The 21,944-nt window shown below is 35.0% G+C and overlaps 3 protein-coding genes across 6 annotated transcripts; all 3 read left to right on the forward strand.

Annotated features, from left to right (window-relative positions):
• The first annotated feature begins 1,398 nt into the window (after positions 1 to 1,398).
• Positions 1,399 to 5,332, forward strand: LOC104105559 (zinc finger protein GAI-ASSOCIATED FACTOR 1-like). 2 transcript variants are annotated; one of them, XM_009613904.4, is made up of 4 exons: positions 1,399 to 1,856; positions 2,229 to 2,625; positions 3,198 to 3,397; positions 4,256 to 5,332. In XM_009613904.4, the coding sequence occupies exons 1-4, from the start codon at positions 1,751 to 1,753 to the stop codon at positions 5,044 to 5,046; spliced, it is 1,494 nt and encodes a 497-aa protein (XP_009612199.1). In that variant the 5' UTR covers positions 1,399 to 1,750; the 3' UTR covers positions 5,047 to 5,332. The 2 variants fall into 2 exon arrangements, with proteins under 2 accessions (XP_009612199.1, XP_070056324.1); XM_070200223.1 differs by having other exon boundaries at positions 1,400 to 1,865.
• Positions 5,333 to 7,924: 2,592 nt separating this feature from the next.
• On the forward strand, positions 7,925 to 11,257 carry LOC104105558 (cytochrome P450 734A1-like). The gene is made up of 4 exons (XM_009613900.4): positions 7,925 to 8,447; positions 8,897 to 9,141; positions 9,522 to 9,870; positions 10,540 to 11,257. The coding sequence occupies exons 1-4, from the start codon at positions 7,968 to 7,970 to the stop codon at positions 10,951 to 10,953; spliced, it is 1,488 nt and encodes a 495-aa protein (XP_009612195.1). The 5' UTR covers positions 7,925 to 7,967; the 3' UTR covers positions 10,954 to 11,257.
• A 3,093-nt stretch (positions 11,258 to 14,350) lies between these two features.
• Positions 14,351 to 21,101, forward strand: LOC104105556 (probable protein phosphatase 2C 55). 3 transcript variants are annotated; one of them, XM_009613899.4, is made up of 6 exons: positions 14,351 to 14,633; positions 15,685 to 16,540; positions 18,061 to 18,385; positions 19,008 to 19,157; positions 19,902 to 20,192; positions 20,754 to 21,101. In XM_009613899.4, exons 2-6 carry the CDS (start codon positions 15,783 to 15,785, stop codon positions 20,781 to 20,783), a joined length of 1,554 nt encoding a protein of 517 aa, XP_009612194.1. In that variant the 5' UTR covers positions 14,351 to 14,633; positions 15,685 to 15,782; the 3' UTR covers positions 20,784 to 21,101. The 3 variants fall into 3 exon arrangements, with proteins under 3 accessions (XP_009612194.1, XP_009612193.1, XP_033514399.1); XM_009613898.4 differs by having other exon boundaries at positions 15,688 to 16,540; XM_033658508.2 differs by lacking the exon at positions 14,351 to 14,633 and adding an exon at positions 14,787 to 14,915 and having other exon boundaries at positions 15,688 to 16,540.
• The last annotated feature ends 843 nt before the right edge of the window (positions 21,102 to 21,944 follow it).

The raw sequence follows: 21,944 nt of genomic DNA on the forward strand, positions 1-21,944 counted from the left end.
GGTCTTATCGCAAATATACAAAAACAAACTTTTTACCAAGATTCTTGCATAGCATTCCCACTAGATCCAAGAACAACTCAAATGTTTAAAGGTTTTTCAATCATTCATCATTGTGAGAAAGAATATTCACTGATCTCATTCCTTTTCGGGTGACTCATACGTTTTATTTATATAAATGTTATTTAGTGTTATTTGTTGCTATTTAATGCCATCCTTCACCTTTGTGGGTCATTGAATATCATTATTGTTGCTTATAATCATTGCCATTCGGATAAATATATTAGTTATTTGGTCGTGACATACGTAGCTTTATCTTTCGGGTATTATTTTTAATTAAGATTAACTCTTCTTCATACAAATCTAATTGTTTGAGCCAAAAACAATATTTTTTGGTCAAACACTAAGGAGGCTAGTGTGTACTTTATGAAGGTACCCCATAGAGAGATTGTTTTCGATAGAATCTCGGCTAAAAAAAAGATAAAAAAGAAACAATAACAATAAGAAGATAAAATAATTTATATTACTAACACATATTTTGAGTTCAAATTATATTGCATATATAGCTACCTACATAAATTCCAAACATTGCACCAGCTATGCATATTGCGCTACGTTTTGAGCAAAACCGAACATTATATTATTCTCTGTTATTTTTATATTAGAATTTTTTATTCTAATGTGGAGTAATCAACAAAACTATTCCTTATTGTCTCTGACATAAGTTATATTATAATTTTAAATAAAACTTCCTCAATTTCTCAATTTCTGTTTATGTAACTATATTTTCTTTTTATAATTTGGTCCAAAAAGAATGAACCATTATAAATATAAAAAAAGAAATCTAAACTTAAATTTCTAATCTGAGCTGATAATAAGCTTTTAGAGAATCCTTAGTCCACAAATTTTCAAGGTATAACTAAATTTATGACATGTTTAAACACGCTAAACAAATTTGTAAAATTATTATTTCTTTCTTAAATTTTGTCTCTGTTAGTCACGTAAATTGAAGGGGAATGAGCAATATATTCTGTATCTATCGATTTGAATATTTTTAAGTTTTTCTTATATTATTTCAAGAATAAAATCTGACGTAAAATGAGGGGTAAATTGGTCTTGCCAACTTAAACGAAAATACACTAAACGACAAAATACTGAACCACGAACTGATTAGTCCGAGTTCCTCCGACAGGTGTCGTATAATGAACCAGATGATGCCACGTGGACAATTGGATTCATCGCTCGAGCTTGGTCTTGGGAAAGAAGCAGCTGAAACTGAAACCTCCCTTCAATTTAACCATGGTTGATACTTTTAACTCTACACATGGTTAGTTTCGCCGCTAAGAAATAAAAAATTAAAAAACAAAACATTTGAAAAAGAGTTCTATAAACATTTCTCTATTATGATCGCTTTCTATTCTAAACCAGTCTTCTCTCACTCTCTCTGAATAAACGCCGCCATGTCTGAATATTAGACCTCTTCCCATTTTTCTCTTCATTCAATAAGAGTTTTTTTTCCTTCCTCTGTTTTGGGAACACTACAATTCCCAAAAACAGTAGTAGCAATTTTTTCCTAGCTTCGGAAATAGTTGGTAAAACTTTTCTTTTCTTCATTTAAGGTTTGGAAAAAGCATTTTTGAAATCAAGATTTTGACTGCCCATTTTTACTTAAAAGGGGCAGTAATTTGAGCTGAAGTGGAGAAAAGTAGCTGGAAAAACACATGTGAAGTTCAAGTTTTTCTTAGCTAAAAATATGGCAGAGATGGAAAATTCATCATCAATGACAGTAGCTGGCAGTTCATTAGAAGAAACAATTACCCAACAAAATTTTCCAGTAAAGAAGAAAAGGAACCTTCCAGGTAATCCAGGTAAAAAAAAAACGTTAAAAAATTTCACTATTTTTTTATTGTTTCTCCTGACGAGAGTCAACCTTTCTACTTCGTGCCTCTCTACCTCCGCATAAACGTAAGTTCTACTTATATATTGTCCTCCAGATCCCACTGGGATATACTAATATTTTGTTGTCATAATTGTTATGAAGTATTAACCCAAATAGCTGCCGTTCAATCGGTTAAACAAAAAATAAGTATAATATATGCATAATTTATGTTTTATATATATATATATATAATTAATATATAATTTAGGTATGAATTGACCGACTATTTTTGTAATGATTTCTGCGCCTTCTATTATTGTTTGCTTACGGGTGAAATGTTTGGTTTTTGTAGATCCAGAAGCAGAAGTGATAGCTCTATCACCAAAAACGCTAATGGCAACAAACAGATTTGTGTGTGAGATTTGTAACAAAGGGTTTCAACGTGACCAAAATTTACAGTTACATAGAAGGGGACATAATTTACCTTGGAAACTCCGGCAACGTACGAGTAAAGAAGTGAAAAAACGTGTGTATGTTTGTCCAGAGGCCATGTGTGTTCATCACGATCCGTCTAGAGCTTTAGGTGATCTTACAGGAATTAAGAAACATTTTTGCAGAAAACATGGTGAGAAGAAGTTTAAGTGTGAACGTTGTACTAAAAAATATGCTGTGCAGTCTGATTGGAAAGCTCATATGAAGACTTGTGGTACTAGAGAATATCGTTGTGATTGTGGAACTCTATTTTCTAGGTATGTTTTGACTCACTTTTTCTCCTATTCAACTTGCTTGAGGTTTGTATCAATAAACAACAAACAACAAACAATAAGTCTAGTGTAATTCCATAAGTAGCAGGTGGGTAGAGCAGTATGTACGCAGATTTTATTTATGTCTAATGGAATTACAAAGATTGTTCTATCATCCTATCTTGTTGTTAACCTCTATCACCCTATCTTGTTGAAGTTTGAAGGTTAATGCTTGTTCTCTTAGGATGAGATTCTATCGAAAATAGTCTCTCTATATAAGTAAATTTAACTTGCTGTTTGTTACTTGAGGAGTAGTGAGAAAGGAACGAAAATCCTCAATATTTCCGTAGTCCCGCAGTTTCTCCCTTCCATTTGGTCAATATTATATTGAATTTGAAAAAATTAGTATGTGAAGTCACAACTAATTTTTCATCTTTATTTCATAGCGAAGATTAAAAAAAAAAGTGTAAATTTGTAAAATAAATATTAAAATGCCTAATAATATTTCATTATTTGTAAGTAATATGCACGTTCAAACGTCTACTAATTATTATTTTTTGTGGTTTTATATGGTGAAGGAGGGATAGCTTTATAACGCATAGGGCATTTTGTGATGCATTGGCTCAAGAAAGTGCAAGAGCTCAACCAATGGGAATAACAAATACTGAGGAAAATTTGAAAGTTGATGAAGCTGTTACTTCTTCGTCTAGTCCACCCCCACAACCTTTAACTCCATCTACTGGAGTTCTTTCTCCAGTTCTGTCCATTCAAAGTTCAGGTAATTAAAAATAAGGAGAAAAAAAGAAAAGAAAAGGTTAATTCTACGTACTTTTTAATTTTGAGTAGTTGCACATGCATAATCTGCAATTTGTCAACATCGTAGAAGCCAAGAAGTATGTTTAAAAAACGCTTCTCTCGTTTAAATGAAACTTTAAATTAGAATCTTTGAATTTTTTTGACGGTGTTTCTTCATGTGATCGATGTGGGTTTTTTTTTAAATTAATTTTTTGTTCTCATTTGTCCATTGGTGTCCTTTGTCTTTTTCCTGAAGTGTTCATTTTCTTGTGTGAATATCTCCCCATTAATTTATACAATTATTCTTTCAGTTTTAAAAAGATTGTCATAGTTTGAGTTCAGATAAACTTTAATAAAAAAGAGAAGAGTTTTGAGATGTGTAGTTTTGAATTAACTATAACATTTATGTGGCCATAAAACAAATTTATGGTCTCAAACTTGTTATAGCATTTATGTGGTCGTAAATACTTCATATTAAAAAAATATTGAAATGTGTCGTGTCTTTTTGAAACGGACTAATAAGAAAATAAGTACAATCGTTTTTAAATAAGTTTTGACCATGGGCATTAAAAATGGCGTAATTAAAAAAAGCAAGGCTAGCTAGTACGTGTCTCAAATATCGAAAAAGGATTGAAAATAGGGACGTTGAGTAAAGAAAAGAGTTAGTACATGATTGCTTCTGCTTTTAAATGTGAAAGGTCTCTGGTTAAAGTGGGATGCATATTGTGATTCAGAACATACAAAAGTTTATTCCATTTTTAAAAAAGATTGTATCTTTTTCTTGATTGTGTGAATGAAGGAATAAGACTTCTTTTTCACTTTGTTCTTTTCTGGGTGATAGAATTGCCAACAGATAATCAAAATCAAGCTGGTGTACAATTACAAGCAGCACAAGGTACAACGCCTGTTTCTACAACTACTGTCACAGCCACAACAATTTCCACTACTGCTAGTATTACTGGTCCTGGTAGTAGCAAAGTGTTTGCTAGTGTATTTCCACCGTCGTCGACTTTAGCTGGGCACCCCCACTCGTCTTACTCGGATATTCTTTGTGCTATTGGACCAGAACAAATTAGCCCCATAGAGCCAATGTCGCTGTCATTGTCGTCTTCGTTTTATCTCTCGGCCAATGACGGGTCAACTTTATTCCAAGATCACACCGGCCATAGCCAGCATTATGGTTCAACAACACAATCAGTATTATCTGCAACTGCATTACTTCAAAAGGCTGCCCAAATGGGCGCTACATCGTCTAACAACTCGTTTCTTCGTGGTCTTGGATTGGCAATGTCGAGTACCTCTGCATCGGACAATATTTCCCGTGTGAAGCTAGAGAACAATGTAGAGCTACCTGGGCTCGGGATACAACTCCCGTCTAATGGTCCTTCAGGACGATGGACCGATTTGATGATGGGTCCATCTCATGAGTCTATGATGTTTGGGAACAAGCCTCCGACTCTTGATTTTCTTGGTTTAGGAAATGATGCAAATGCGACTTCGTCAAATGGATTTTCAGCGCTTTTGAGCTCAATGGACGGCGGATTTGGTGTGGCAACGACGTCGTATGGTGGAGTGGCAACCAGAGGGGAGGCTTGGGATGGCCATTCTGATCGAAAGCCTTCTATGCTTTAGGTGGAATTAGTTGGATTACTGCAAAAATGAAATGAAGTTCTATACATTAATCCATCTTGATTTTTGTGGGAGAGTTTTTGTTTGATACATATACATATTCAATAGACATAGCTAAGTTATGTTCATAGCCGTACTTCATTTTAAGCTTAGTTTATTTTGGTTTTATATTCAGGACATGCAGTTAGGACAATATGCTAGATGGACTAGCCACTTGGGTTTCTACTCGTTTGTATGCGAAAGAATGACCAAGTCCCATATGCTTGGTAAATTAAATTTCTCTTTTTTACCTGCTTTCTTTCCCTATTGATATTTTCTTGCTTTAGATTTTCATCTCCACATTTGAATTGAACGTTCATTATTAACATGTGTAAAATAAGCAAAATAACGTGTGATGTTGTGAATGTTCCTTGGTCTAAAATTAGGATGCTAACAAAAAGTCTAAATCGCGTGCGGAATGTCATATTGTTTTGCCATGTACAGTGAGTGGCCCGATTTTGTACTACTTGATCGATGATACAAGCTGTCTACCTATAAGTAATATCTAGATATACGTAATAAGTGCGTTGCCCTCCAATATTCCGGGGTTGACTGTGCATGGTCAATGAATTGAAGTTAAAATATGTGTTAGCGTCCTAATAGCATATATTCGTAATCATGTCTTTTTTATAATTTTAAAATTTTAAAAAATAATTTTTTTATGTGTAAAAATAAATCTCTCATGCGTAAAAATGAGATACATTCATAAAATTAAAAATAAATTTGTAAAGAGTCACAAAAATCAATTGACAATATTGGTTTGAAGTTATAAAAAAAGTTATTTGAAATAGAAGCTAAAAAATCGTATTTGGAAGTTGCAAACTTGCAATTGTATTAGATAAAAATTGCATCTTTAAAAAAATATCATTTCACGTGTAATACTTGTCAAATAAGCCTTTCAATATTTTGCGAGTATTTCAAATACTATATTAAAATTCAATATTTGAAAATTTTGGTGATGAATTTTCAAATTGCAAATAATGCAATGGCTAAATAGTGTTCAATTTTAAAACTATTTCGGTACTTTCCATCATATTTAACACTTTTATTTTTATAGAGCATTTACGACTTACAAGAATTTAAATATATTAAATTATACCATATACTTTGACATCATCAGTAATAACATTTTGAGCGTCTTTTTTTTCTTTGTATCTTTTATGAGCCGAGGGTCTACCAGAAAAAATCTTTCTACTCTCTAGGTAAGGTAAGACTGCGTACATATCACTCTTCTCATACCTCACATATGAGATTTTACTGGATTGTTATTTTATTTCATAAAATATTCCTAATACGTAGTACTTCTGAAAATAGTAAATACGCTTTTGCTTGATACAGCAAAGGGGGGGGCGGGGGACAAAAATCAGAAATGGGAGTGTGGGGAATGGGCAACAGACATTACCATTTATATTGAAAGTACCATAACACTTCAACAGAGACGATCATGCCAGTCAGTAGTAATAGCTGTAGGGGCTGCCCAGTCAAATCTTGAAACTTAAATTTAATGCTTTGTAGGCTACTGTAGTTGACTGTTGAGTCACATCGAAAATCAAAGAAAGAAGAAAATGTAGCAGGCCCATATTTATTTCGAGTGCTGAGTGTTGTTTTTGAACAGGATTCATGAAAGTGCTATAGCACACATTCCTTGTCTGGTCCTTCACCCTTTTCATGATCTCTTCCTGCATTTCTGTAAAAGTAGTGGTCTTGTTTTCCTCCACCTGATATGGTTTAATTTCATGTTATAATCAATATGATCTACCGATAAGAATATTAACATAATATAACCCAAGATCAAACATGATATTATAATATAATAACTTTTGGATTAACAAGAATAATTACATATCTGTTTGAGCCATACAACGGATTAACGAAGAACTAAGTCTTATGACGGCGTAAATAAGACAACTACCACACACAAGTCACAACAGATATTTTAAAATAAATTTGATTGTATGTTTATATAAGGGCTAGAAAAGGAATCTAACAGCAATTAATGAAATCCTAGTGAGCTCTCCGATTAGAGGTCTCATCGGATTGAGCTTATACTCGCCCTAACACTAGACCCGGCAATAACATAAAATGCACAATATTATACAATTAGACCTCTCCATAACAACATCTCTATATAACAGTCATTCACTATAAAAATTATATTTTTTTCGTAACCGATTTTTATGTTATGTTATACTATATCCTCTATAACAACACTTCACTATAGCAGCTAAAAAATATCGGAATAAATGAGGCTATTATAGAGATGTTTGACTGTAATCAATTATCACGCTAATAATTGGGCTCTCATTTATGGACTATCATCATACGCACACATTTAAATATAAATAAAATATTTAATAACGTAAGCCTCTTTTTTAATATTCTATAGATTCGGGTTTACCATTGAACTAATGAACGAAAACTTGCAACTTCTTTCACTCAAGAGTCATATCAAGTTCAAGGCAACTTATGCTTTTTTCTTAGTATTTTAAATTGGATTGCCAGATGAGCATGACATTGAATGTAGCACTCTTGATTGTACATTGTACCACCTGCAGTGACATTAATCTGCAGTGATTATTACATGATTTGCATTTGTTCTTCAATTTTTGACTTGTACAATTAATTGAATTAATTTGACGTAAACACTATTAAAAATTTCCATTCTATTTGATCCCAAAAATAATTGGACAAAAAGATGCCTCAACCAAGTAAATCCATTTACTAATTCTGACCGTCACTAACTTATCCCTTTTGTTTAATCTTTTCCGCCTGCAGCTTTTAATATTAATTTATTATTACCCACTACTTAATCATTTATATAATGATGATTTCCTAAATTTAAGCTCATCTTCAGTAATAGCACCCAAAACTGAGCGTATTTTACAATGTATCTCACAGTTCTTATGATTCTGCTACTACTTTTGACTTTCCTTTTCAAGTTCATTTACTCAGTGATTTACATTCCATATAAGTTCGGAAATCACTTTAGGAAACAAGGAATTGGAGGTCCTAGTTACCGTCTGATCTACGGAAACTCAGAGGAAATCAAACGGCAGATAAGTAAAGCTGAATCGAAATCAGTTCCGTTTAATCATAACGTGTTGCATCGGATTGCTCCTCATTACTACAACTGGTCGGCCAAATATGGGAAGACGTTTTTGTTCTGGTTTGGGTCGAAGCCCCGGTTGGCTATTGCTGACCCGGATATGATAAAAGGGCTTTTTATGAATAAAGCTGTCGATAAGATTGGGTTTGATCCATTAACTAAGCAGCTATTTGGAGAAGGGCTTGTTGGTTTACGAGGTGAACAATGGGCTTTACATAGGAGGATTGCAAACCAGGCCTTCAACATGGAGATTGTTAAGGTGATCCATCTCTCTTACTAAAAAGCCCGTTAATTAACACAAATAGACTCTCACCTAATCTCTTAAGCTAAAAATATACGCGTATATATATATATATATATATATATATATATATATATATATATATATATATATATAATATAATCTACATATATTGGCTAGAAAAAGTAAATATTGAATTTGGCTGGCTATTTATGTAACAATCCCTTTTATTTTTTTTCAAATAAAAAGTGACCTTTACATAAAGAGCCGGCGAATTCACAGTTTATTTTTTCTAGCCCGTACACATAAATTATATACTCACTATACACGGTTATATACATATTATATACATTTATTATAAATTCATCCCATGTTTTTTATTTAAGCGGTTGGATGAACGATTATTATATTATTTTTAATTTGTATAACAACTTGTTCTTCTCGCTTGTTGGAGTAATGAATTCTAGGCTTGGGTGCCGGACATTGTGACTAGTGTTACCAAAATGTTGAAGAAATGGGAAAAAGAAAATGAAGAGAAGGAAGAATTTGAAATAGAAGTCTTCAAAGAATTAAATGATCTCTCAGCTGAGGTTATATCTAGAACAGCTTTTGGGAGTAGTTTTGAAGAAGGGAAGCACATATTTGAGTCACAAGAGCAACAAATATCTCTTACTTTGCAGGCAATTCGAAGCATCTACCTTCCTGGATATAGGTTAGTGCATATTATCTTTGCTATTGAACTTTGTTTAGTTCAGGGCGAAGCTACACTCCGGTAAGGGTGGTCAACTGACCATCCTTTGTCGGAAAATATATTGCATATATGTGAAATATTAGGTTTTACATGTATGTATATAATATATATTGAACATGGAAATTTTTTTATTTTACTTCTTTCAAATTTGAACAACAACAACAAATCTAGTGCAATCCCACAAGCGGAGTCTGGGAGGGTAGTGTGTACGGAGACCTTATCCTGCCTTCAAGAAGGTAGAGAGGATGAGCATCCTAAAAAATTACTAGCTTCACCACTGGTTTAGTTCCTTACAAAAATTTTACTAACTAATTATGAATACGAAATGTCTTAATAAATAGGTTTTTGCCCACAAAAAATAACATGATGAGGTGGAAACTAGAGAAGGAAACTCGAAAGTCAGTAATGAAGCTGATTGAGAGCACTAAAGGGAGAGAAAATTCTAAGAATCTTCTTAGTTTGCTAATGACTGCAAGTGAAGCAGAACATGGATTTGGGGTGGAAGAAGTCATAGATGAATGCAAGACATTTTACTTTGCTGGGAAGGAAACTGCTTCCAACTTGTTAACTTGGGCAGTTCTTCTTCTGGCATTGCATCAAGAATGGCAAGATAAAGCTCGAGATGAAATTTTTCGAGTTTGCAACGGTAACAACCTTCCAAATGCAGAGAATCTGATTGATTTCAAGATTGTAAGTAAAATATCCCAGAGTCTCTCATCTATGTTCTCTATCTATTTTTAAGTGTCCCGCGTTAGTTGAGGGAATAGAACTAGTTGTCGCCTTTTTATATGATCTCGTCAACTCACTCCCATGATTTAGTTTTTGATATTGAGTTAGGCCTGTAGGTCAAAGGGTGAAGTTGTTTTCGTATCACCTATAGATCACGGGTTCGAGCCGTGGAAGAAGTACTAATGCTTGCATTAGGCTGTCTACATCACACTTCTTGGGATGCGGTCCTTTTCCGGACTCTGTATGAACGCGGGATACATTGTACATCGGCCTGCTCTTATATTGAGTTAAATCTAAAGTCCATTTTTCTTAACATAGTATCAGAGTCAAACTCATCTCTATTATTGATTTATTTTATATCGGACCCATTTTATACTCTCAGAACCAATCTTAAGTGTGTCAAGGTGTGTGTTAAGCGTCCTACATTAGTTGCGGGAATCAATTGTCATCTCTTTACATGGTCTTAGATAATCCTCACGTCATTAGATAACTTTTGAGACTGAATTAGGTCCGAGTTCTATTCTCGTAATAGCACTATTTAAGAGTTTTTAACCTTGGTTACAGATTGCAAACTTTTCCCATGTTTGTTCTCTTACTTTGTTTGTTCTTTTATTTTGTGTATTCAAACAGGTGACAATGATTCTCAATGAGACAATGCGACTCTACCCACCGATCGTTGCATTGACAAGGGGAACTTCTAAGGATATTAAGTTGGGAAACCTTGAAATTCCAGCAAATACACAATTTTATGTGTCAGTAGCTGCTGTACATCATGACACTGAGATATGGGGGAAAGATGCACTGGAATTCAACCCTCTGAGATTTGCCGAGTCTCGAAAGCATTTGGCTTCATTTTTTCCTTTTGCATTAGGTCCAAGAGTTTGTATTGGGCAAATCTTAGCCATGGTTGAAGCCAAAATCATCCTAGCAATGATAATTCAGAATTTCTCTTTTGAAGTGTCACCTTCATATGTTCATGCTCCAACTATGCGCCTTACTTTACAGCCTCAATATGGTGCGCCCATCCTTTTTAGGAAGATCTAATTTATATCCGTAAAAGGTCAGCTCTCAGGCTGTTTCACACGCTGCCTAGCAGTGACGTGGTTATCTGAAGTGGATTCTCTCTTTGTAGTAGATGTCGAACCTGCAGTGGCCCATTGTAATGTGGTGCTTAAGTCTACCTACCCTATTTGTTCCTTGATCTGTGGGTCTACTGAAGCTACCCACTTCGATCAATTAGCCAAGACTTTGGCAGGATAATATCTTCACAGTGTGAACATTTATAGTCCATAAATGATGATCAATTAAGTTTCAAGTTGGATCAATTATATGAATCGTTCATTCTGCATTATTCATGTTATGAAAATTAATTTTGTTATTTTATGTTCGTGTTTTTTTTTTACCAGTAAATGGAAGCACATTTAGTCCCCAAATGGGCAAATCCAGATGCCGAAAAAACTCAACTCAAATTTTAGAGAAACTACCAGTTATGTCAGCCAAGTTAGTACAAAAATTAGCCAATTAGCTATTTGTAGCCAAATAAATGTCAATTTTTTGCTTTTTGAGGGGGTGTTGTTGGAATAGATTGGATATATCTTAAGGAGTTTGAATCTCAATTTTGGGATTATTTGGTAGAGTTTTGAGGTGGTTTGAATTGAAAATTCGAAGTAGAAGATGAACGTAGAAAAAAATAATGTGTATCACACTAGGGGTGTTCGTCGGTCGGTACGGTACGGTATTTAGACATTTCGGTTCGGTATTTTCGGTATTCGATTTATTAAAATGCTATACCAATACGGTACCTAATTATATTCGGTATGGTTCGATTTTTCTCCTTTCGGTTTCGGTTTATTCGATACCGTAACTTCGGTTTCAATATTAACTAGTGCATAAAGCCATAAACCGTAATATTCTTAATTAAAGTACTTATAAATATAAAAATAAAAAAACGTTCTAAGATCACATGACACAAAAAATTTATCAAACCATCAAGTATTAACCCATAGAGAGCAAAAAGGTACATAAAGAAATAAATTTAATCATTGAAAATGTCTTATTACTTGTTTAGAACTTATTGCTGAATTTAGAGAAAAAATACCCTAAAACCGTAAAAGTATCACGTTAAGATGTTTGGCATCCTAGAGAATAAGAGTCACAATCTACGACCTACCTTGTTTTTCCATTTTCCTAAAGAAGTACATGGGCTTTACTGTCAGCCTCAACATACATACCAGAGAAAAGTATTATGTAACTTAGTATGTTATAATCAATAATATGTGTATTTTATAAATTATTATATATTTCGGTACGGTATTGGTACTTCGGTATTATATTTGTAAATACCTAATACCAAATTTCTTTAAAAACTTAAACTAAATACCATACCAAATACCAAAATATTGAATACCAAATACCAAAACTTTCGATTTCGGTACAGTAATTCTGTATTTACCAAATTATGCACAATCATATATCAGTGTATCATTTGTATATCACATATGTATCATATTTGTATCAAATGTGTATCACATGTATATCTATGTACACCTATCTGTGAAATACATGCGTGATACATGTGTCACAAAATAATTTTTTGAACTCAATTTTAACTACGACTTTTGATACCAAATCAGTCCAAACCATCTCCAATCTTCCTTAAATTTTGTATATTGACTCATCTATATGTTTTCAATGAACTTCAACCATACCCATTGAAAATGGTCATTTTTTCTTAGGTTTTTGGAATCTTGTATATATTTTTTTTATATATTTCATCACCTTATTTGTTACCGCATGCATGAAATTTCCTTTCCGTCTTACATCTAATGTTGTTGATCAAGCTTAGAAATATGGAAGGAGATCTTTGCGTGTGATTCTTGGGGAGAAAACATCCTTATTTATTTGTGTTTTTAATTTTTGTATGTGTTTGACTAGTTTTGATAAATTTATGATTAATAGGTAGAGGTCGGTAAGTTATCACTCATTTTGGACATTTCTGTAAGATTTATAATCTTAGGAGCGAGCTCGAATTTTAATGGTTTGTTAGTCGTTGGTTTAAAGTTGAGCTTTCTCAATTCCTCTATTATTGCTGCGTAAGAAAAAACGATATCATATAGTAAAAACAAAGTTCAAAAATTTTGTGCTATTAACATTAAGTTCACTAGTAGTAACCGATATAATGAAAACATAACATTAAGTTTTGACTTAATCAGTAGTTGCTTAAACTGAAAGTTGGACGACCAAGCATAAAATTTGGTTCGGACTACCAACCACAATAAACCCATCTATGGGAGCAAAATTCAGAATTAGGTACATACACTTGTTATTTCTCTTGATTAGACGTGGGATTTCATAATAACATTATGTTTTGGCATAATAAATAATTGCTCAAACTTGAAAATTAGGACTACCAAACACAAAAAATTGGTTTGGACCAAACATAAAAATGAAGACAAAAAAAAAGAAAGAAAGGGTGGAGCATTGTTCAAAATAAGGTACTAGTGCAGTTGACATATATTCAGATCTCACGTATAATATTTTTTCACAATTAACAAAGTATATGTAAAATTTAACTACGTAATAATAATAATAAATAACTAGGTAAAAAAAAGAGATTTATGTATTAATGTGAGCAAAATGACACCCTTTAGTACACACTAGTTGTAAAACTATCCATATATAAATTGGATACAGACCTACACTTCTATTCAACATGAATTTAAGACTTTTATCATAATATATTCACCTTAATTTTGATAACCAATATACAAATGCTTTCATTGGTTAGATTACTAGGACTTAAACACACGATACGATGCGACCATAACAATTACGTTTCAATCTCAAACAAGTTAAAATCGATTATATAAATCTTTATTGATCATATTTATTCATTTAAATTCATCTCACTGACTATATACGATCATGTTTTTTCATATTTAGATCAAATTATGATCTTCCTTCTCTATTTGTCGTCTCAAAACGAATATTTTTACTTTAACTAGTGAAATGGTGATTTTTTTTTAAAAATCTTATAAATTCCCCCGAAAAAGAAATTCTACCAAACGAAGCATGAATTGGCATGATACGTATACCACCCCAAAAAAAATAAAAATAAAAAAATAAAAATAGAAAGAAGTGGCATGATTCACACATTTGCGTAGTCCCATATAATGGGACCAAACACGCCTTTAGTCGGCTCCATTATCCATTCACCCGTCAAACTCCATCTACAGAATAATACACAGTAAGTAATAAAATATACTAACGTAAGATCTCCAATTTTGTATGTTCGAAATGACCAAAACACCCTTACACATATAACAACTGTCTGGGCATCAAATAGCACATTCCGGGAATGTGCGAGCACTAAATTCGTCACAACACACTTCTTTTTTCTTGCCATTTTATTCGTATTTTAATGGTCACCATTAATGACAATTGACAAGTAAAAGGATTCTCAAATCTTAAATTAGATTGGAAAGTGAAAACTTTTCCGTGGTGATAACAATAGGGTTTTGTTTTGATGGTGGGAAAATCAACCGAAGCCTAAAAGTTTCTTTAGGGTACAGGAAGTTTCTGGACTTTTACGTTTGAGCTAACCCAACAGCCAACTTCTAGGAGATAAGAGAAGTTGGGTTTAGACAGAAAGGGAGAAAAGGCTGAGTACTGAGTTGTTGTGATTTTGCTAGCTTGTCTATTCTTGGCTTTTGTTATCTGTAAAGGTGCGATTTTTAAAGCCCCTTCTTTTTTTACTTTGTTGTGGGTGTCCGTTTGGAGTTTCGATATTGAGGTTTCACAATTCTGTGCTTTAATCTTTTTTATTTCTTTTTATAAATTTGTGGTTCTTGATGTTTGTGGCTTTTGGAAGGATAGTTGTATGACGTGTTTGATTTGCTTAGGGATGTAGTATTGTGTTTGACTGGCTTTAATAAAGGTTGAGACTTGAGTTGCCTTGAATCTGCTTTTTTAACGGAGATGGCAATTTATTTTGGTGGCTAGCTTAGGTATTTATTGTAATTTTTCCTCTTTTCTGAGTTCTAGCCTTCTAATCAAGTAACTTAATAATGTACTAGTAGTTTTTTTGGTGCAAATAATGTACTTGTTTCTACTTGAGCTTTTTGTTTATAATTATTCCTTTGTAACCGCGGTATCGGGCCGCCTTGGCACAACGATAAAACTTGCATGACCATGAGGTCACGAGTCAAGCTGCGGAGACAGCCTCTTGCATGAATGCAAGGTGAGGCTGCATACATAAAACTGGACGTGGTCTAGCCCTTCCTCTCCCGGCGCATAGAGGGGCTTAGTGCATCGGGGCTCCCTTTTAACCGTGGTGTCGGCGTCTGGGCAGTTCACAAGTATGAGTGCTGGGTAAACCTAACTTTCAAGGCTGAGAAAGATGTGCTCATACTAAGCGTTTAGTAGGGAACTTTTGAGTTTTTTGTCGATTTAGTTAGTATAGCAAGCAGCAATTGGTTGACATGAAATATGGTGGATTTTACTATATATTACCTATATATTTTCTACATTTTCCACTTCCAACCAAGAGGTTGTGAGTTCGAGTCACCCCAAGAGCAAGGTGGGGAGTTCTTGGAGGGAGGGAGCCGAGGGTCTATCGGAAACAGCCTCTCTACCCTAGGGTAGGGGTAAGGTCTGCGTACAAACTACCCTCCCCAGACCCCACTAGTGGGATTATACTGGGTTGTTGTTGTTGTTTCTACACTCTACTATGTTCTCTATGATCTTGTTCCTCCTAATGTTGGTTCCCGTGTTCAGCAGGTGTCTGAGTTGTCAAGTGAAGACCAAATGTATGCTTGTTAATAGATGTACTGGGAGTAATGATATTTCTTGTGTTCTGTGGTTGATAAGCCAATATGCAGAGTAATTATCTTTTTAGACTAGGTGGTGCAGTGAGGCAGGGAATCCAGAAATCCATATCTGGCCAAGAAAGTAGGCTCCAAGATTTGGTGGAGATTTTGGCTGCAGAAGAGAGATTGTTGTTCGGGAAGTTCTTCTGCTCTGTGCCATCTGCAGGATTGTCTGACCTGCATGTGATTGTACGGCCTGGAACTTTAGCGGCTGCACAGGCAAATTTGAATATAGTTAATCAGAGGAAGAATTTTTCAGTGGTCAGTGCTATTCCTCGTGCATTGTCTATACCATCTGTCTCAGGGCCTGCATTTCAGGTCTGTGGCTATCACATTGATCGCCTATTATCTGAGCCTACTCAAGTTTCTTTAGAGACTGACTCTCATAAGGCTCCTATGGCCATTTGTGGTTCAAGAACTTCTGTTGGATGTTCCTCGAGTAAAATGACTTCAAGGCATCTCAAACCTTGCTTTTCAGTAAATAGTTCGACTACTTTGTATAGCAGTAGAAATTTCGACAATTCTCAAAAAGCCAGCATGAGTTTGAGGAATAACAATCAGCCCAACGACTTTGTTGTCTATGGATATTTCACATACAATGCTGTAAAGAGCAAGGGCATTTCAAATGTTTATGAAGGATTTGGATTCAAGGGTTTTCATAGTTCTTCAGCTGCATGTATCTCTGCTGGCGCTGCTCCTGATGTGTCCTTTGATAACTCTCTGCGTGAGGTACACCCTGCAAGTTCAGCAAATTCTCCTGAACAGTATGTTCCTCGACTTTGCTGTTAATTATTTAAGACGGCTTTTTTTTTCTTTTTGTAACTGAGTCTGAGGCGTAGTTGTTGTCATAACTGAGAAATCCCCGAGGGTTGGTGGTGCACGGTTCGAAACTCTGCTGATAATAGGCTGCCTCTCTAATCTTCTCCACTTAAATATCAGGTTTTTTTCTGTAGGATTCGGATCCATGATGTGCGTCTAACCCACACAACCACTAGACCAAAGTCCAATCAATTGGAAAGTCTGGGGTGCACATGGTTTGAAGTTTCCTGCAGGAAAGATTCCAGCAAATAACATACTCTATCTAAAAAGAATAACAGCTAATCAACTTCTAGAAAATTTGCTGGATCTGGAGAAATTTATAACTACCGCCTCTTCTCGTTTCGCATTCACTTACTCCATTATGATTTCTAAGATTGCACATTGTTGAGCTGAGATACGGAACTAGGCTTATGATGACCGCCTTATGGTTTTAAAACTTGATAGTAAAGTCATTTTCGATAGTAGCATCTGGTTCTCACTCACTGAAATTGAAAATGGAGGTGTTCTTTGAATTTAACATGTTTAAGTTAAGTCCAATAGATAAGCTAATTTATGCATCTCTTTGGGTTTTCAATTACTAGAGATTAGGGAACAAGCGGCGGGGCCAGAGTTTCAACCTTATAGGTTCTGGATTTTAGAACAACGAATTTAAGTATTAGTAATTGGGTTCTAAATTTAATATTTTGTATATATTAAATGATTTTTTTTAACACTAATATACCTGCTTGAGCAAAGCTACTGGGTTCACCCGAACACTAACCCAGTAGCCGGGCTACAAGTTCCTTGCTTCTCCTTCTTTTTATCTTTTTAAGGTAAATAATTTCATCAGTGATCAATGTGTGGATAAACTCATGTATACAAGCAGTACCAAAATGTAGAGGACCTACAATCAAATATGGTTCTCTGCAAAAGAACATCCAATTTTCTATACAAAAAAGGGACCGCATGGTTGCACCAACAAAGAAACTAGAAACAATAAACTATCCCTCAAATGTAGAAAATCACGCTTTACCCCTTCAAACAGTCTTATATATCTCTCATTCTGGATGACCCAAGTATTTTGATTAGCAAGTCAGTAGGTGAGTTCAGGTGGGGTTAAAGGTTTCATCCTGAAGTTTCTCAAATTTAAAATTTGCAGAAAAAGGCAAATAGCTCGAAACCTGCACATCTCGTTGCCTTTCCTTAGGCTAATTTCTACCTCTACCACTTCCATTGGTGAATGAATAGGTGTCTTTAATGTGTTGCTGCATACAACTAATTCATAAGCAGCACCACAGAACTATCACTAAATGAGAGTGTCCCTAAATTTGGGGTGCTGCGTATTTTGGAGCTCTAAGAATATCTACTTAGTAGCTAACTAGATGTAAGCTACTATGTAAGACTAAATTCAGTGTCATTCTAACTTCAAAATTAAACCCTCGTGTTCTTTTTTCCTAAATCATATCTTTCTTTTGACACATTTCAGAAATATCCATATCGATCGAAGCCTGAAGCTTAATTCAGGATCATGTTACCTGCCTCATCCTGATAAAGAAGAAAAAGGTGGCGAGGATGCTCATTTTATTTGCATCGATGAACAAGCAATTGGCGTAGCTGATGGTGTTGGTGGATGGGCTGATGTTGGTGTTGATGCTGGGCAATACGCTCGAGAACTCATGTCAAACTCAGTAAGTGCAATTCGTGAGGAACCAAAAGGTTCAGTAGATCCAGCCAGGGTCCTGGAGAAAGCCTATTCACACACAAAAGCCAAAGGGTCCTCAACTGCCTGTATTATTGCCCTTACAGATGAGGTATATATGTAAATTTGTATCTTCCATTCTGCGCACTATATGAACTTTAGGAGAGTGAAAAAATACCTGTGTCCTAATTTAGTATTTAATAATTGTGCTTCAGAACGGCACGGCACAGCACGGCAAGATTATTAAGAGAATACTTAGAGAGTGGAGTTAGTTATTATTCGTTAGGGGAATATGTGGATCCACACAATGCGTTTGGGTTTCTAAAAAACAGGAAGAAGAAAATGTTGTATTGAGGAAAGTGTTAATGGGTCCCCCCATAACTTTTTAAGTTATAAAACATGCATTGAAACCTTCCTTTTAAGGAAACCACTTTCTGCCAGCCCGAAGACGAAAGTAAAAGCGTCATTTTGGGACACAGGCGTAGCTTGATGGAGTTGAGGTATGGGAGTAAACCTTTTTTTAATTGGTTACTCATACGCTGAGACTGCGTGTATGATGAAAATTTTCTCCAGACAAAAGACTTTTAGACCTCTTTAGCCATTGTATACGACCGTGTGCGCAGAAATAATTGTTTTGTGACTAAAACGGGAAACTGAAATTAAAAAGATGTGAGGCTATATAGAAGCTTATATCTCTACTCATGTTAAATTTATCCCTTTTCCTCTCTTCTCAGGGTCTCCATGCCATTAATTTAGGAGATAGCGGATTCCTGGTGGTTAGAGATGGATGTACTGTTTTCAGATCCCCCGTGCAGCAGCATGATTTCAATTTTACATTTCAGCTAGAGAGTGGTAGTGCTGGTGACTTACCAAGCTCTGGGGAGGTATATTTATAAGTGGTCTTCTTGTCATCTTATATAACACGCCGTAGAGGTTCTGTTTTTCTAAAGTCTCTGAATAAATAAGTTAAAGCTCAGATGGATTGAAATTGGAAAGCCTTTGTTAGCTGCTTTTGCCATTATATGCTGTCAGCCTGAGCCTGACCAGAGAATCTTGATCTCTTACCAAATCCCATAAATCGAATAACCTTTTCAAGAAATGCGAGATTTCGAGATGGTACAAGTAAAGAGAACTTTTCATTAATAAGCAAAAGTATAAACGGGAGCTGCGATTGGATAATGATAAATAGTGATCAAATGATGATAGAATAACCTGTTTTTGATTTGAATCCATCTGGTTATTCATTTTCCTTATTGAGCTGAATCTCGAGAGGCTTTGGAACGTTTTCATTCTTTTTTAATCAACTTACCTTGGTGCTGTCACTCTCTCCCTTGTTTAGACTCTTGGCACGTACTCGTTAGATGACTTGACTTTTGAATGGTCTGACTAATATTATTCTTGCTAAATTCGAATAATTTAAGATTTTGTGGCGTCCAACACCCTCCGCACGCCTCTCACCTGTACTGTTGTGCGTTTATACCTCAAGTTGAATGTTGTGTCAACTGTAAAAATGATGAGTCGATCGTCACTCTAATTTTTCTTTCAACTGGTTTTACTATAGGTTTCTCCCATCCAATAGTTCGGTAATCTAATTCTTTGTTAAACTGAATGGCTGGCCTCGGGTGCAGGTGTATAAAATACCAGTTGCTCCAGGAGATGTCATCATAGCTGGCACCGATGGGTTGTTTGACAATTTGTATAACAGCGATATAACTGCAATCGTGGTGCATGCCACGAGAGCTGGCTTAGCACCTCAGGTTACAGCTCAGAAGATAGCCGCATTGGCTCGACAAAGGGCACTGGACAAAAACAGGCAAACTCCTTTCTCTGCTGCAGCTCAAGAAGCTGGCTTCCGTTACTATGGTGGGAAGTTGGACGACATAACTGTGGTTGTGTCTTACATAACCAGTGACAAAAATGTATGAGCACACTCTACACTGACCACATCATCTCTTCTCTCTTCTTTTTCTCCTTTTTATTTCTTTTTCCGTGAGACGGTTTTACAAACAGCTTGCAGGTGTTTAAGTTCATTATTTGCTTGCATTATGCATCTTTTCTGGCACATATAGAGTATCTGTTTATCTATTCATTATAACATCGATTCTGAGTCCACTCCTCGGAAGAATTTGTTGATCTTTAAAAAAAGGTGGTGTTTGATAGTGTTTAGTATTTGTGCCGAAGAGTGAGAAGCGACTCCTTGTATAGTGATTTTGTCAAATACTTGTTTCATGGGATACTGGTTTCAATTGCTGGATGAAACTCACTTTCTGATGAATACATTGTTAACGGGATACAGTATCCTATTTTTACTTCTATTGCTGGGAATTTCTTTCTGTATCCAATTCGCGAAATGAACTGATATGTGCATTGAGTTCCAAAGTAAAAATAGAAGCTGATCTTTTCAGTATGCTAGTTGTGTGCAGCTAAGCAAAATTACAAACAAAATGGAACCTGATGCTTTTATTTTCTGTTGTGTGCAGGAAAGCTCCAACAGCTTGAAGATTAGTTAAACAGGTTTTGTACCTATACTGGGTAACAGGTGCGCGTTTGTTTTTGTGAAATTAAAACTGCTGGCCGTGGGGGTCAGTTTAGAAGCTTCATATAACACAGGCGTTTGCGGATGCAATTCTAGTGCTCTTCCACGTGTATATATCAGTCTTTTGGCAATTCTCTACCTCTTCTTCCCATACTCCAAACCACACCCTATACATAACCCTTGAGCCCCTTTGTCTCCCTCTGTGGAGAAGATTAGGAGTATGTTGAATGAAGTGTACAAATATGAGATGAATTCTTTTGGTGGTTAATGCAGGTTTGGACTTTTCTGGTAATATTTTGGTATTGTTTGGAATTGCAATTAAGGAATATACCTGAGTTACAACATAAAGCTTATTCCTTGGTGAATCTAAAATTTTGTCAATTCACTCTATAGTTCTTGGGACTTCATCCCTCAAAATGGTTCGTCAATGACTTCCCTTTTTTCTTTAAATGATATTTGGAGCCTTGAGTTTTATAGTCAGTCTTCAGTGTTCAGTTCAAGATTTGATCATGTGCTCCAAATTTTTGAGTTTGAGCGGAGGATCTATCGGAAACAGCCTCTCTACCTTCCAAGGGTAGGGGTAAGATCTGCGTACACGCTATCCTTCCCAGATCCCACTAGTGGAACTCCGTTGGGTTTGTTGTTGTTGTTGCTCCAAATTATTACCTAGTGAACAACTTAACTTTTCCTATGTGAAGGAAGTTAATTACAAGTTCTGTAAAGTTTAACCCTTAGAAAAATCAACGAATTTGTCTTGATAGAGATCAGCTTAAAATTGTCTGTGGATCTCTTCATCTATTTTACCTCATATGATTGAATACAACTTTGAGTTATATAAGAAATTAACCAATGAAATAAGAAATAATTGAAAAGTTAGTTTGATATAATAAAGTTGAATATTCAATATATAAATTTGCATTCTTTGGGCATTCAAATTTTTAATAGAACAATATAATTACTAAAGCAGTGTCAAATAACTCGGCATGTGATAAAAATTAGGTAGGAGGTATAAATAATAAGACAAATTTAGGGGTGAGACGACTATAAATTTGTTTATTGCACTATATTAGAAATAGAACCTAAGTCACGTTAAACCCTCAATTGGTTAAGGATCTCTGTTAAGTAGTCTGGTGAG

The sequence above is a fragment of the Nicotiana tomentosiformis genome, chromosome 4 (genome assembly GCF_000390325.3).
Source record: "Nicotiana tomentosiformis chromosome 4, ASM39032v3, whole genome shotgun sequence".
NCBI lineage: Eukaryota > Viridiplantae > Streptophyta > Magnoliopsida > Solanales > Solanaceae > Nicotiana > Nicotiana tomentosiformis.